Genomic DNA, 14796 nt, shown 5'->3' on the forward strand with positions numbered 1-14796 from the left:
CACCTCCATCACTGTATATTGTTAAGACTATCCTTTTCTCTTTCAAGGTCTTTGACACGTTTGTAAAAAATTAATTGACCGTGTAAGTGTGACTCTATTGTAGCTTTATAGTAAGGCTTCCAACTCTTCCTTTTTTTCCAACATTGTATTAAGTTCTTAGTACATTTATAAACTTTAGAATTAGCTTGTCAATTTCTTTTTTTAAAAGCCTCTGGGATTTTGATTGGGATTGCATTGAATCTGTAGGTTAATTTGGAGAAAAATTGCCTTGCCAGTGTGGCTCAGTGGTTGAGCATCGACCCATGCACCAAGATGTCACTGGTTCGATTCCCAGTCAGGACACATGCCCAGATTGTGGGCCCAATTCCCAGTGAGGGGTGTGCAGGAGGCAGTCAGTTGATGTTTTTTCTCATCAATGTTTCTATCTCTCGCTCCTCCTTCCTCTCTCTCTCTAAAATCAATAAAGAAAAAATATTTAGCCTCGCTGGTGTGGCTTAGTGGATTGAATGTTGTCCCATGGACTGGGAGGTCCCAGTTTGATTCCCAGTCAGGGCACATGCCCTGGTTGCGGGTTCAATCTGGTCAATGTGGATCTCTCAACAGTGTTTCTATCTCTGTCTCCCTCTTCCTTCCTCTCTCTCTAAGATCAATAAAAACATATCTTTTAAAAGAAAAAATATTTAATTTGGAAAAATTAAAATCTTAAGTTATCTTTTGCTGCATAATAAACCACACTAAAACCTATTGGCTTAAATTAGTCATTTATTTAGCTCACCAATCTGCAATTTGAGCAGGGCTTAACAGTGAAGATTCATTTCTGCTCCATGTGGTGTCAGCTGAGGTGGCTCAACTTGGGAGTGGTGGATCATCTCCCAAGATGGGTTACCTACATGGCTGGCAAATTGGGGTTGGCTGTCAACTGGGAGCTCAGCCAGGATGAAGGCCAGGCACCTCTGTTTGTCTTTCTCTCTGTGAACCTCTGCCTCTCCGTGGAAATTTGGCTTCCTCACCACATGTTGTCCAGACTCTTAAGAGCAGATGTTCCAGTAAAACTAGTCAGAAGCATATGGGAATGTTATGACATACCTTGGAAGACATATGGTATCACTTCTGCCATAATCTATTGGTCAAGCTAGTGAAAAAGTTACCCTCCCCTCACCAGGTCAAGGGAAAGAGCCATCGGTCACTCAATGGGAAAAGTGATAGTTATTTTGTAAAAAAAGCCTAGGGGAAAGAATATATTATGGTGTTCATGTTTAGAAAATATAATCTGCCACAATATTGAGTGTTTCAGTCGATGAGTATAGTATATCTCTCTATTTTGGTTTTTACTTTTTCTCAGCAAATGTTATGCAGTTTTTACTGTACAGGTCTTATACTCATTTTAGTAGACCCCTAAATATCTGAGGTTTCTGATGTCATATGAGCACATTCTCTGTCAAACTTGAAGTACAAGGTATGTTTGCATGGTTTCCATGTCTCTCCTTGTCCCTGTTTAGGAAACTATCCAGGCCTTTAATTTATTTAACTAGAGAGAAACAATAGAATTTCAATTTGTGAAAAATCATACGAAGCCAACAAAGCAGGGAGAGGAGAAGGGAATGATGAAGTGGACAGAGGGTTTATTTTAGACGTCGTGGTTCTCCCTGGTGAGGTGTCCTTTGAGCAGAGACATGAGTGATGTGAAGGAGCAGCCATATGTATGTAGATCTGAGCAAGAACATTCTAGATGGAGGAAACTGCAGTTTTCAGAAGCTCAGGAACTTACTGTCTTAGGGAGATAGAAAGTGAGTCAGGTGTACAGCTGGACTAGAGGGAAGAAGAAAATGCCAAAAAGTGAAGTTGCTAAGATTAGCCCTGGCCAGTTTGGCTCAGCGGTTGGAGCGTCGGCCTGCGGAGCAGAGAGTCCCAGGTTCGGTTCCCACTCGGGGCACATACCAAAAAAAAAAAAAAAGATTAGCAGGTAAACTGCATTGTCTTTTGTGAACGAATCTTAGAGGTGATTTGCCTTGGTTGAATGTGGGGGAATGTGAATTCCAGGAGAGGAGAAGGATCATTAGGGATTATCTTAGAGGATACTTATTGCAGTGACTTTTACAGTTTTTATTCTTTTCATAAGAGATTGTGGAAGGGAAATTCCTTAATTTGGCTTACTCTGCCATATGTACCCACTAGTCTTTGCATATTTGTTTTCATGTAAATTCTCAAACCTACACAAAAGTAGAATAGATTGAACTCCCATGTCCCCATCGCTCAGCTTCAACACTGTCAGCATGCGTCCCACTGTTTTGTCTGTGTGTACCCTATTTGCCATACCCCAAATTACTTAAATGCAAATCCAAGACACCTCATTTTGTCTGTGGGTATTTCTAAATTGTGACCCTTTTAAAACAAATATTATTACACCTGAACAAATTAAAAATAATGCTCTAATATCCAATTAGTGTTCAAATTTCCCCTATAAATGTCTTTTTGCTTTTGGCTCATTTGAGTAAAGATCTAAACAAAGTCCACACATTTATATAACTATATAAATAGGGAAAATTACAAAAATAAAAGGTGCTTAGTTTCAGTTACAATTTAAGGAATGAGGAGGGCATTATCTTTGTTCTTTCCTTCTATCTTGCATGTGACCTTGAATTCAGATCATTACAATGAGTGACACCCAGTAGGAGTTGGCATAATGTTCTCTCTCTAGGAAAATGCAATTAACTTCCAAACGATTTAGAAACTAAAGTTGTAGAAAATAATCCATTAGTAACTTGAGGATGCCATAAAATGCCACCTGTATGTCTCCACACCAGTGAATTCATCTAAGTCATTTAATTTAACATACTCAGAGTGGCCATGCAACTAAACCAAAGTAACGTCTGTGTTATATACATAACTATATAACTCAATTGTTGTAGCTTAACAAATGTTTCTAAAAAAAGATGCAGCAAAAACCAAGTGAGACCAAGGTACTTCCTTATAAATAATCTGGCATCTCTAGCTGTTGTTACAAATCATCCCAGGACATGAGGCCCAAAGCAGATTAATAATGTTAGTGTTTGACAATTATCAGCTGCCTAATATAGACTGAGGAATGAAAATGATTATTCAGGAATGGGAGAGTGAAGAGTACTTAATGGTGTTTTATTAGTACTAGAGAAATACTGTTTTCTCTCAGGTTTTTAATAAGCCCCCAAAATATCACTTTGTCCTTTTTATATGGTGGAAATTAAGTGTAAGAAATATAACACGCCAGTTGTTACAGGCACTCGGCAGGTTTATTTCATCCTGCAAACTTCTTGCTGGATAAATAGATGCAGGTCAGGAGAAAAATGCTTTACTTTTTCTTGTCTCAAAAAATTGGCAAAGCACTTGCACAGTCATAATGCCTTCAAGTTTAAAAGCAAAATATATTTTATCTGCCTCTTGTTTTGTTACACTAGGAAACTTGAGCCTGGAGAGGGAATGGCTGGGGTCACATGGCTGGTTAGTGTCAGCTTGGGACCAAACCAGACCCGCTGCCTCCTGGCCAGGGGCTGTGGCCACACCACCACAGGGCAGCCTTGCCAACATCAGAATCAACAGTGATTGAGAATCAAATACTAAAGTAGTAATATCCATTTTGCTAGACAGTTTCTTTTGAAATGCTTTGGAAATAGGCATGGTTGAGAAAGGTAACATAAAATACAGTCACTACTCCTTCACTTCTTAGTGCCAATCCCTGAAATGACAGGAAACCAGTTTTTCCACACCGTCTGCCATGTTGCAAGCATGTAAAGAAGAATCTGTTGGAAGTGACTTGAATCTACTGTCTAGTAATTGCCATTTTAATCAGCATGAATACTAGTGATTGCCATTTTTTAAAAATTACTTTTTAGAGAGAGAGGAAGGGAGAGAGAAACATTGATTTGTTGTTCCACTTATTTATGCATTCATTGGTTGCTTTTATGTGCCCTGACCAGAGATCAAACTCACAACCTTGGCGTATCGGGACAACGCTCTAACCAACTGAGCTGCTTGGCCAGGGCCCATTTGTTCTTTTACAGCAATTGGTCATTGCAGTGCCCATAATCTGTTGGTCTCTACCGTGCTCCTGTGGGTACAGTGGTCAAGTCTGTTCTTTCACACCCACAGAACCTGCTTCACCGCCAACCTGGTCCTCATTGTTCGATCCCCTCGCCTTTACCCAGGTTTGGCAGGCCGGCTGCCAGGGCCTCCGAGGTGACCAGAGACAGCCCATTGCCTCCAGAAAGTAGAACGTGGGTTCTTGGCACTTTCCCAGTTGGAAAGATCTAATACTTGCCAGGACAAACTCCTCAAAACTCGCCATCTGAGCCTCCTTTTCCATGTTCTCTGCAGCTGCACAAGGACCAGTGAGTCAACAGGCTGGATGCACCAGTGAACTCTCCCTGTGTCTGTTCATAAAACTACATGGGCAGGAAAAAACAGGATCGGATTGTCTCCTTTAGAGAAGTTGAACAGTTGGGGTGGATTGTAAACCTGGTTCCCCATTCAGAGCCACGGGCTGCCTCTTGGTCATGGCAGCGGCCCGGAGTAAGGCCAGCACAGGTGAGTGGCTGCCAGTGCCACAGGGATAGGGCTGCCCTGTGAGCCTGGGCACATACCTACTTTGTGGTTCAGTCCGAGATCAGGGCATGTACAGGAGGCAACCGATCGATGTTTCTCTCACTCTCCCCCGCCTTCCTCCCTCTCCCTTCTCTCTCAAATCAATAAACATCCTCAGGTGAGGATGTTAAAAAAATTAAAAACAGAATAATAGGTCAAGAGGTGGCCTGAAGTTTTCATTGAACATTTACTAGGCAATGCCATTTCAATGCACAGTGGTATCTGTAGTTCTTTGGTCCTCTTAGGAAGGCACATTTTGTGGCTTTTGTTAAATATTTTCTAATTAAGCTTTGCCAGCATTCTGAGCTTTTCAGTTATGGCTTATCCAATTTTCAGGGATTTCTTAATCACCAGAATCTCATGAAATACTTTTAAACAACTGGATGAGATCCCCTGTGGGTCTATAAGGGTTCCTGCCAAGCCCTTCAAAGTAATTTGGCTGATAACAGGTGGGAGGCCAGGGGTCAGGTCATGTATGCCCACTGGGGGCTCTTTCCGTGGGTCACTTAGTTCTGGTACTTCCTTGGCCCACAGAATCTGATTCCCTTGTCCAGGGTTACTGCCTACAAGACAGAGGCTGCTGACCTCTCCCTTGCATTATAGAAGATGAGCATGTTTTGTCCAAATACTAATCTTCTTGGGCCAGCAAACGTGCCAGGACAAGAACTCTACTTCATGTAACAAACCAATATAACATGATTTAGGTATTGTTTGTTGTTGTCTTGCTAAACTCACATTCCAGGATCAAGCAGACCAATCAGACACTCAGTTTTTGGATGTCTGTGTATATACTATTTGCTATTTGGCTCATCCTACCTTCTGTTTCTATGTACTGCTTTACTTGAACTTTGCTTCCACACCAAAACTGTAAACCCTAAGGGAAGAAACCAGGTCTTTCTTTTGTTGGTCCTCAGTATCAATATAATAGCTTGTTAAAGTAGATACACAAATTTTTATAGCAATATATCATGCATGTTCACCCAGTATTTTTAAACACTTTTATTATGAAAAAGTTCAAATATTGACATCATCAACAACTGCTGCGACCCGCGCAGGTAGTCAAATCAGACCTGAGGAGGGGCGATGGGAGATTAAGAAAGACACAGAGACATCATACAGACAAAAGCTGGGGACAGGTGGGACACTGTTCTCTGATGGAGAAACAGTGACCCTGAGCTAGCTCAGCATGTTTATTATATAGCAATAATGGAGGGGGGAGTTCAAAAGCTTCATTATCTTCAAACACCAGATGTTTCCACCGGCCTCTGAGCTCAAGGTCCAGACAGTCGATACATTCTTGCCCACAGCTCAGAATGCTCTTGCGTGGCCTTGCCAGCATGCAGAACCAACAAGAGACCTTGGGCAGAATGCTCCTGGGTGAGCCTTGCTGACACCACAGGGTCTTGCCCTTGGCACAGAATGTTCCTGGGTTAGCTTTGTAAACACCACAGGAGCAACAGGAGACCTTGGCTCAGCCGCCCTCCACAAACAACCATCTGGTACTTTCTAAATTCCGTCTCATGGATGTATAAGATGAAGGCTGGGGAAAGATGTCAGTTAAGTTTATGCTTTCTCTTTGCTAATAGAAAAAGCAGAATACAGTACACCATGGGAAAGACACTGTTGTAAGAATTACACAGTAACCAGAGAGAGGAGGGGCTCCTGACCTGCACGGCCAACATTATATAGGCAATGATGAGCTGGGTGTGGGCCCAGGTGAGCGTTCTGTAGAGCAGCCACATAGGCCAGGATCTGATAAACAAATTGGCAAAGGTGTGAATCAGATAGTCAGCTTCCACCATCACAGCCCAGCAAAGGAAACCAAACACCTGGCCTGGATGGAGTCCGTGCCACCAGGCAGAGAAGGTGAACGTTTGCAGCAATGGCCAGGCCCTGCCTTGTTGGAATACGAGGCGTCTGAGCCACCGAGCTGTGCTTTGGTTCCACTTTCTCGTGAACAGGGATATCCTGTGGGTCGTTTCCAGTGTCCAAATGTCCGCATCGGGGATGTATCCCTCCTCCCCAGGGCTCTTGCCAGACTCAGATCCAAAGCCCGCTGCACAGAGGAGGGAGTCATCCAGGAGCCAGTGGAAGTAGTAGGTGAGTTTGAAGAGCCCGGCTGTGGACCACATGACATAGATGCACTGGAGTTGGCGGCAGTCGGCCAGTCCTGCTCCCGCACTCACCACCCGCCTCGTGACCACCAACAGACACTCTAGTCCGAGAATCTGCAGACCCCTCCAGGTTAGAGCCCAGAAGGAGCGCCTGGGGCACGGAGGGCTGGACCCTCGAACACGAGCCTGAAATCTCTGGAAAGAACACAGAGGGCCTCCTAGGAGAGCAGGGAAAAAGAGCAAGTAGCTGAAATAGGGCAGGGCCTTACGCAGATGCTCGGAGAAAGAGCTCCTGCTCCTGGGGCCTGATGCCTCCACTTTCCCCTCACAAATGTCCAGAGAGAGGGATGTGATCCTTTGGGTCAAAAGCATGAGGGAAGAAAGAGTGATGCAGAACCTGAAAGAGATTTTTTTTTTTAATGTAAAAAACATTCCACATTTATTTTATCCCATTCCAGCCCTCACACATGACCCCACAGTAAATGGGGGCTTCTGAACAATTAAGACCAATCTCATGGCCTGGAATGCCCCCACAAAAACTCGGGTTAATCCAGAATCACAGGCTACCCCAGGCAGGATCAAAAGATAAATGGGGAAATTAATCATTAGGCAAATAAAAGAATGATAAGGAATATTGTGGGGAAATACTGATTTATAATGTTTCTAAGACTGGCTTATAAAGATTAGGATCGGGGGCCTGAGAGAAATTTGCCATAGAAGAAACAAAAAATGGTGAAGAGATGATAGGAAGTTGAAGATTTGAAAAATGAACCAGTCCTGACTTTTGCTGGGGATTTGTGCTGAGGAACGTGGATGAGCTAAAGGTTTGGGGTATGTGCTGAGTTATTAGCAATGTGAGGTTATGTTCTTAACCGGTCACCTGAACTGTCCCTGCTTCATCATCACAAAGCAGAGAAGATCCCACTGGCAAGGTTAGTGTGGAGAGAATGAAAATTACAGTGACGTACTCTACAATCAGAAATGCTGTCCTGTGGAGAGAAAATAACATGTTTCCCAGTCACTGCTGTTCCTATCTTTGTGTCTGGGCATTTAAGGACAACTGCCCTCACTTGGCTTATCCTAACAGTGAACCAAGCAGCATCCACTGCCACCAACCCCTTTCACTCACCTTCTGTTAAGGGTTGAATGTGTCCCCTACAAATTCATATGTTGAAGTCCTAATCCTGGTACCTCAGAATGTGACTATATTTGGAGATAGGGTCTTTAAAGAGGTAATTAAGTTACAATGAAGTCATTAGGGTGGGCCCTAATCCAATACGACTTGTATCCTTGTAAGAAGTGAAGGTTAGGACACAGACACAGAGGGAAGGTGGCCATCTGCAAGCCAAGGAGTGAGGCCTCAGAAGAAGCCGAACCTACCAACACCTTGATCTTGGATTTCCAGCCTCCAGGGGAAATAAATTTCTGCTGTTTAAGCCACCCGGCCTGTGGTACTTTGTTATGACAGTCACGGCAAACTCGTAATCTTCCCATTTCAGCTCTGGCTCAGCCTTCCTCCTGTCCAGCTAGATCCTGCTCAACTGGTTCCTCCTACTGGAACCCTAATCCATCACATCCCCGGCAGAATCCCCACCCCCATCCACCTGCCATCTTGCCTTTTCTTCCAAGAAACAAACCGTGAAGTTTTGGTGAAACAGTCAGAATAAAGAAGAGGATTCTGGGTGTGGTGGGGACAGCGAAGTGAGTGAAGCAATGGCAGGCTGAATCAGAGAGCTGACCCACCTCAACAGGTCAAAGCCCCCGCTGTCTGAGTGACCATGGGCCCATATTGGTTGTGGTAACAGAGGGAGCCTGAAACACAGGCCTCAAGATCGCAGAGACAGGCCTCCCCCAAATCATGGTGATCTCACCGACTTATGAAAACACTTCTCTAGGCTCTAGTTAGTGTCCAATTTTTTTCTTTCCTAGATTAGCTGACTTTCCTTCTGGGCGAATGCACCAGCTGAGTGTCCATGACAGTACATCTCTTGCACAGCAGGTGCCATGGGAAGGCAGCTAAGTTTACAGTGGATTTATGCCTTCCCTGTCCTGCTAACGGGGAGGGACGGCTGCTGTCTGTGTGTCTAAACCACCCAGGAAAGGTGAGCAAACTGCTTAGTCACTGCCAGGCAGGCCTCATCTGTGGGCCCTGGGACTGCTGAGTCAACCTCTACTCTGGCACAATGATAATTGCAGCTCAGTGCCAGAGTGTGCTTCGTAGGTAATGCATGGTAGTTATTAGCAGTCATATAATTATATTTGATTCATTATTTCCAACATGAGTTTTGTGGAGTATATTGTTATACTCCTCCACACACACTTTTTTTTTCCAGACAAAGAAACAAGCCACAAGAGGTTAAATGACTTGCTCAAGGTCACACTGCTCAAATATGGAGGAATTTGGATTTAAACTCAATACCCAATCCTCACCACTGTGCAAAGGGCCCTTGGTCAGCTCAGCACACCAAATGGACAAACCGCTTTACCTTGTGGAAGGAGGTTCCTGCAAGTAATACTCAGTGTAGTGCAGACCCAGGTGGCACAGCGTCTGCCAGCTCATCTGAACGAAGAAAGTCCACCTGTGGACTTCCTGTGGGCCGACTGAGGAGATCAGAACCACAGCGCACACAGCAGGGATGAAGATGAGCACAGCGAAGGAACCCATAGCGGCCCAGGCCAGGGCGCCTCCTCCGGCCAGGAGAAAGAGGTGCCTGAAAGAAAGGACAGACAACCCGTGAGACGGACTTAGAGCAGTATGACGCACGTAAGTCACTTCAGATGTTACTTTGGGTAACGGAATTGATGCAGACCTCACAGAACACCTACAGAAGTCATGCTGTTATCACTCCAAGAGCTTCCTTTCGTTCTTCTGAAGGAAAAGACCATGGGAGAAAGAGCCAGAGTCAAATTTGTGAATAATTACTTCAAGAAACAAATCCTGATTCCTGCCTTGGTGACCCCGAGAGCCTCTCTTGGATGTTCGCCATTCAAGTAGGAACACCGGCCCTAACAACCCTGGGGGCAACAGGCTGGAAGGTTTCCTACTAGGAACATCTCCAAAATCTAGTGGTATGAAAGTGATGTCAATCTGCTGTTGAGGATCTAGGAAATCTCTCTAGACATCATCTCATCAAGAAGTACAAATTGGGCCTGGCCCATGTGGTTCAGTGGTTGAACATTGACCCATGCATCAAGAGGTTGCTGGTTCGATTCCTGGTCACGACACATGCCCAGGTTGTGGGCCCGATCCCCAGTGGGAGGCATGCAGGAGGTGGCCAATTGATGTTCTCTCTCATTAGTGTTTCTATCTCTCTCTCCCTCTTCCTTCCTCTCTTTTTAAATCAATGAAGGAAAAAATTTTGAAAAAAACAAAAAAAAAAAGAAGTACAAATTGCTAGTTACAGAATAATCAAGGGGATGTAATGTACAGCATAGGGAATATAGTCATTAATATTGTAATAACAATGTATGCTGTCAGGTGGGTACTAGATTTATCAGGATTCTGACTTAGTTATATAATGTCTAATCACTGGGTTGTACACCTGAAACTAATATAATATTGTATGTCAGCTGTAATTGAAATATAAATTTAAAGTAAAAAAATAAAAGGATGAATCTTTCTTTTTAAAAAAATATGTTTTTTCCTTTATTGATTTTTAGAGAAACAAGGGAGAGGGAGAGAGAGATAGAAACATCAGTGAAAGAAAACATCAATTGGCTGCCTCCTGCACGCCCCCCACTGGGGATCGGGCCCACAGCCTGGACATGTCCCCTGACCAGGAATCGAACCAGCGACCTCTTGGTGCATGGGTCAATGCTCAACCACTGAGCGACGTCAGCCAGACTGAATCTCTTTTCAAGTTTGAAAATTCAATTAGAAAATCTTTATATACACCCTTAATCCTCTCTACTGCATCTTTAAGATTTCACAAGCTAGTGTTGTTGATGTTGTAAATACCTACATCAGCGAAGTGGTTGGGGGAGCATGCCTCCCTCAGAAGCCAGTAGATGCCCTGCGGATCCGCAGCGGCCTGGGACATTTACAGTACTTGAAGGCTTGTTTGTTTTTAACTGGTGCCAAATAAATTAATCTGAATGAAGAAGTCAGAAAAGGTGCGACACAGTGACTGACTAGTCAAGGACAGGGAAACTGAGTCAAAGAGGACTCGTTTTCTTTACATCACAAGGCATGTACCATGGCCTTGTGGCACAGTGACCTGCACGCCACGGTGAAACTTCTTTCTAGAGGGAAACTGGTAGTTGCCTCAGTGTAGGAAGCTCCATGACACAGGCCGTGGGCCATTCTTGTGCTTCTTGTTGAGCCTTTATTGGGCTGACTCCTCCCCAAACCACCCCTATTAACACTGGTCCAAGCCTTCACTTGCCTGCGATGGGAAAACTTATTCCTTACAGAGCAAAAGTGGAAGCCTGAAGCTACGCTCCAGCCAGAGGCAGCTGCCCTAGGCTTCTGTGAACATTAAAATGTCTATGTAGGATGCATGATTTTTTCAGTGTTTATTTTATTCTAGGCGTGGTGCTAATAACCCCTTTATTAGCATCACACTCTAACCAACTGAGCTACTGGCCGGCCTAATAACCCCTTTATAAGAAATGTCTTTATTTAATCCTTAAAATAACTCCATGAGGTAGGTGTTATTATTTCCATTTTACAGATAAACTCGAGAGAGTTTATTCATGTACACAAGCACACTCAGAAAGTGAGGGGGCCACCCGGCTGGTGTGGCTCAGTGGTTGAGCATCAACCCGTGCATAAAGAGGTCACTGGTTCGATTCCCGGTCAGGGCACATGCCCAGGTTGTGGGCCTGATCCCCAGTGGGGGGCATGCAGGAGGCGGCCAATCAATGTTCTCTCTCATCGATGTTTCTCTCTCTCCCTCTCCCTTCCTCTCTCCCTAAAAATCAATATAGAAAAAAAAGTTAAAAAAAAAAAAAAAGAAAGAAAGTGAGGGGCCAGCATGCACTAGGCTGACTTCAAAGCCAGCAATCTTAGTTAGGGGGATTAACTGATTTTGTACTTGTTTTGCTTTATTGTGATTCTTTCGCAATAGAAAACCTTTTTATAACTGCCTTTCCCATCTCCTAAATGAAGGAGGAGCCATCAGCCAGTTGTCTACATGTCATAATAACACACCATAGTTTAATCAAACTCGGCAATCCTGACTGACTGTTAGATACAGCTAGGTTTTACTTAAGAATCCCCCCATATATGCCCTGGCCAGTTTTGCTCAGCGGTTAGAGCATCCGCCTGCAGTCCAGAGAGACTCGGGTTCGGTTCCCGCTAAGGGCACGTACCTCGGTTGCCGTTTTCCCCCGGCCCTGGTTGGGTTGTGCGAGTGGCAGCCACTCGATGTGTCCCTTTCACATTGATGTTTCTCTCTCTCTCTCTCTCTCTCTCTCTCTCTCCCTCCCACTCTATCTGAACAAAAAATGGAAAAATGTCCTCAGGTGAGGATAAAAATAAAAAAAAAGAACCCCCCATATGTAAAATCCTAATTTCCAAAATAAGTGAATTACTAGAAGGCAGCCCTTTGGCAGTAAATTTTCACTTTACAAAAGGATATTCCACTAAATGTTTTGTTTTATTTTAAAGATAAGATTTTTTTAATTTTTAATTTTTAATTTTATTTTTTTGTTGCATGTGCCCCTAGTGGGAACCGAACCCGGGACTCTCTGGTCCGCAGGCCGACACTCAACCACTGAGCCAAACTGGCCAGGGCTAAATGTTTTTAAAAATAGGAACTATCTCTAATGTATTGAGTTTATTAGCTATAAACAAATTATTTCAATCAAGTTATCAAGTCTCTAGTGACAATAATTCTCGATCCCCAGATAGAGATATAGCTAATCTAACAAGATTTGTTTGACTTATTTCATTTCTATAAAAAAAAATCATACAAAGTCATTTTAAAATCACATTTAGTTATATATATATATTTAATAAAATTTTATTTTATTGAAAATTATAGAATTCCATGAAATTAGGACTGTTCAGAAATATCTGGGGTACATGGTTGGTGTGTAGATGCGTCCATCTGGGGCACTCCTGTGTCACCTCAATGTCCACCTCCCCCAGTTTCTTTTCATCCTTTTCCCATTTGATGTAAACCTGTCAAACTTTGGCTAAGTCAGTGCAAACATGGTGTCCATTTCCAGTTCAGTTTCACTCTATTAAACACATTCATGATCAAATAATCAATAATTAGTGGCAGTGATAACTGAAAAACAACCAGTTTAATTATATTTAATCTTCACATCTGCACTCCATTCAACCTGTATTTTTTGACCTACTATTACATTCATAGCTGTATGAACAAAACCACCCATCAAACCTACCTGGCGGGAGTGGAAAATGAATCCATACTGCAGAGATAATTAAACAGAAGTGCAAAAGGAAAAGCAGCCCCTTGGTAAAGTGAGACAGGATGGAGGAAAAGCAGCTGAAGCCAACCCATTATGAACAGGCACAAAAGACACTGTGTTTTCCAGAGCCCTAACCAGTGCCTTCCTGCAAGCAGAACCCTCAATCAGGCTCTCTTTGATCTTTTCAAATGGTTCAGGAAGGCCTGGGTGAGCAAAAGGCAAACAAAAGGAGCTGTCTGATAACGGGAACTGGGGAACTGCACTATAGAAACCAAAACGTATTTGGGGTTATGTTACTTAATAATTATGTGTACTAAAAATATTGCTTTCAAAAGTTCTGGTTTTGTTTGGTTTACATGCCACAGTATTTGTCTTTCCAGCCATCTGACTGTCATATTTTCTTCACTAAGTTAAAGAAAAATCTTAATTTCCATTTGTGGACAGACAATTCCGCAGACTAGGGGAGGGGGAACGGGAACATGAGCATGAGGAAGGGAGGTGGGTTCTCAGAGAGTAAGATCCCTCCTCCCAATCCCAGCTGTCCTCCCCATGCTATTTTTTCTTCTTCTTTTTTTTTTTTTGTCACAGTATCTGTCACCACCCCTTATAAATCTATTTTTCAATTAGTTTATTGCCTGCAGGCCTGCTACAAATGTGAGCTCTACAAGGAAAAGCCTTTGTTTTTTTGTTTTTACTGCTGTATCCCCCGCACAGAGAATAGTGCTAGGCACATGCTATGTACTCAATAAATACTTGTTAAAGTTACAAAGGTTTTAAGGAAGCAAAACTGTGGTGAGGGAACACTTAAAGAGAAGCTTCTCTTTGGGGTGAGGGCAGAAATACAGGAGACAAGACAAGAACAGTGGGCCATCTCCTGGCTAGTAGGGTCCATCTACTGAGCCCAGTGCATTACACTGCTGTCCCTCATCAGCCATTTTTCACCTCCAAGGATCCATGCAAGAGCAAGCAGCCTTAAATAAAGGATGGAGAAGTGTAATCTGATACAACAGCATCTTAAGGGCAAGGACCACAGAGGCTTAGTGAGACACCTGTGCTGAACAGTAGGAACAGAAGGATGAATAAGACATGGCCCCTGCCCTCAAGTAGCTCTCAATCTACAAGGGAGACAGACATGGCAATACATACTTCCACTGAAGAGCTAGGAGATGCAGTATGCCAGGGGTCCACTGCTGTGGATAAAGAAAGAACCAGTCATTGGCAGAGAGAAGGAATTTTTGAAAAGCAAGAGAAGTGGGCCCTGGCCAGTTTGGCTCAGCGGTTAGAGCGTCGGCCTGCGGTCCGGAGAGACCCGGGTTCGGTTCCCGCTAAGGGCACGTACTTTGGTTGCAGTTTGTCCCTGGCCCTGGTTGGTCGTGCGGGTGGCAGCCACTCGATGTGTCCCTTCACGTCGATGTTTCTCTCTCTCTCTCCCTTCCTCTCTCTCCCTCCCACTCTGTACAAAAAAATGGAAAAATGTCCTCGGGTGAGGATAGAAAAAAAAAAAGAAAGAAAAGAAAAGCAAGAGAAGTGGAAATGTTTTTAAATTGGTTCTGGAGCCTGGCCAGTTTGGCTCAGCAGTGAGAGCGTCGGCCCATGGACCAGAGTCCTGGGTTCGGTTCCCACTAGGGCACGTACCTGGGTTGTGGTTTGTCCCCGGCCCCAGTTGGGGTCGTGGGATGGCAAC

At 43.8% G+C, this 14796-nt stretch overlaps 1 protein-coding gene across 1 annotated transcript; it reads right to left on the reverse strand.

Moving 5' to 3' along the window:
* Window positions 1-6170: 6170 nt before the first annotated feature.
* MBOAT4 (membrane bound O-acyltransferase domain containing 4) lies at window positions 6171-13204 on the reverse strand. The gene is made up of 3 exons (XM_036250524.1): window positions 13086-13204; window positions 9218-9442; window positions 6171-7128 (listed from the first exon to the last, which is right to left on the reverse strand). The coding sequence occupies exons 1-3, from the start codon at window positions 13202-13204 to the stop codon at window positions 6171-6173; spliced, it is 1302 nt and encodes a 433-aa protein (XP_036106417.1).
* Window positions 13205-14796: the final 1592 nt, after the last annotated feature.

Source organism: Molossus molossus, unplaced genomic scaffold (assembly GCF_014108415.1).
Source record: "Molossus molossus isolate mMolMol1 unplaced genomic scaffold, mMolMol1.p scaffold_m16_p_9, whole genome shotgun sequence".
Taxonomy (NCBI): domain Eukaryota; kingdom Metazoa; phylum Chordata; class Mammalia; order Chiroptera; family Molossidae; genus Molossus; species Molossus molossus.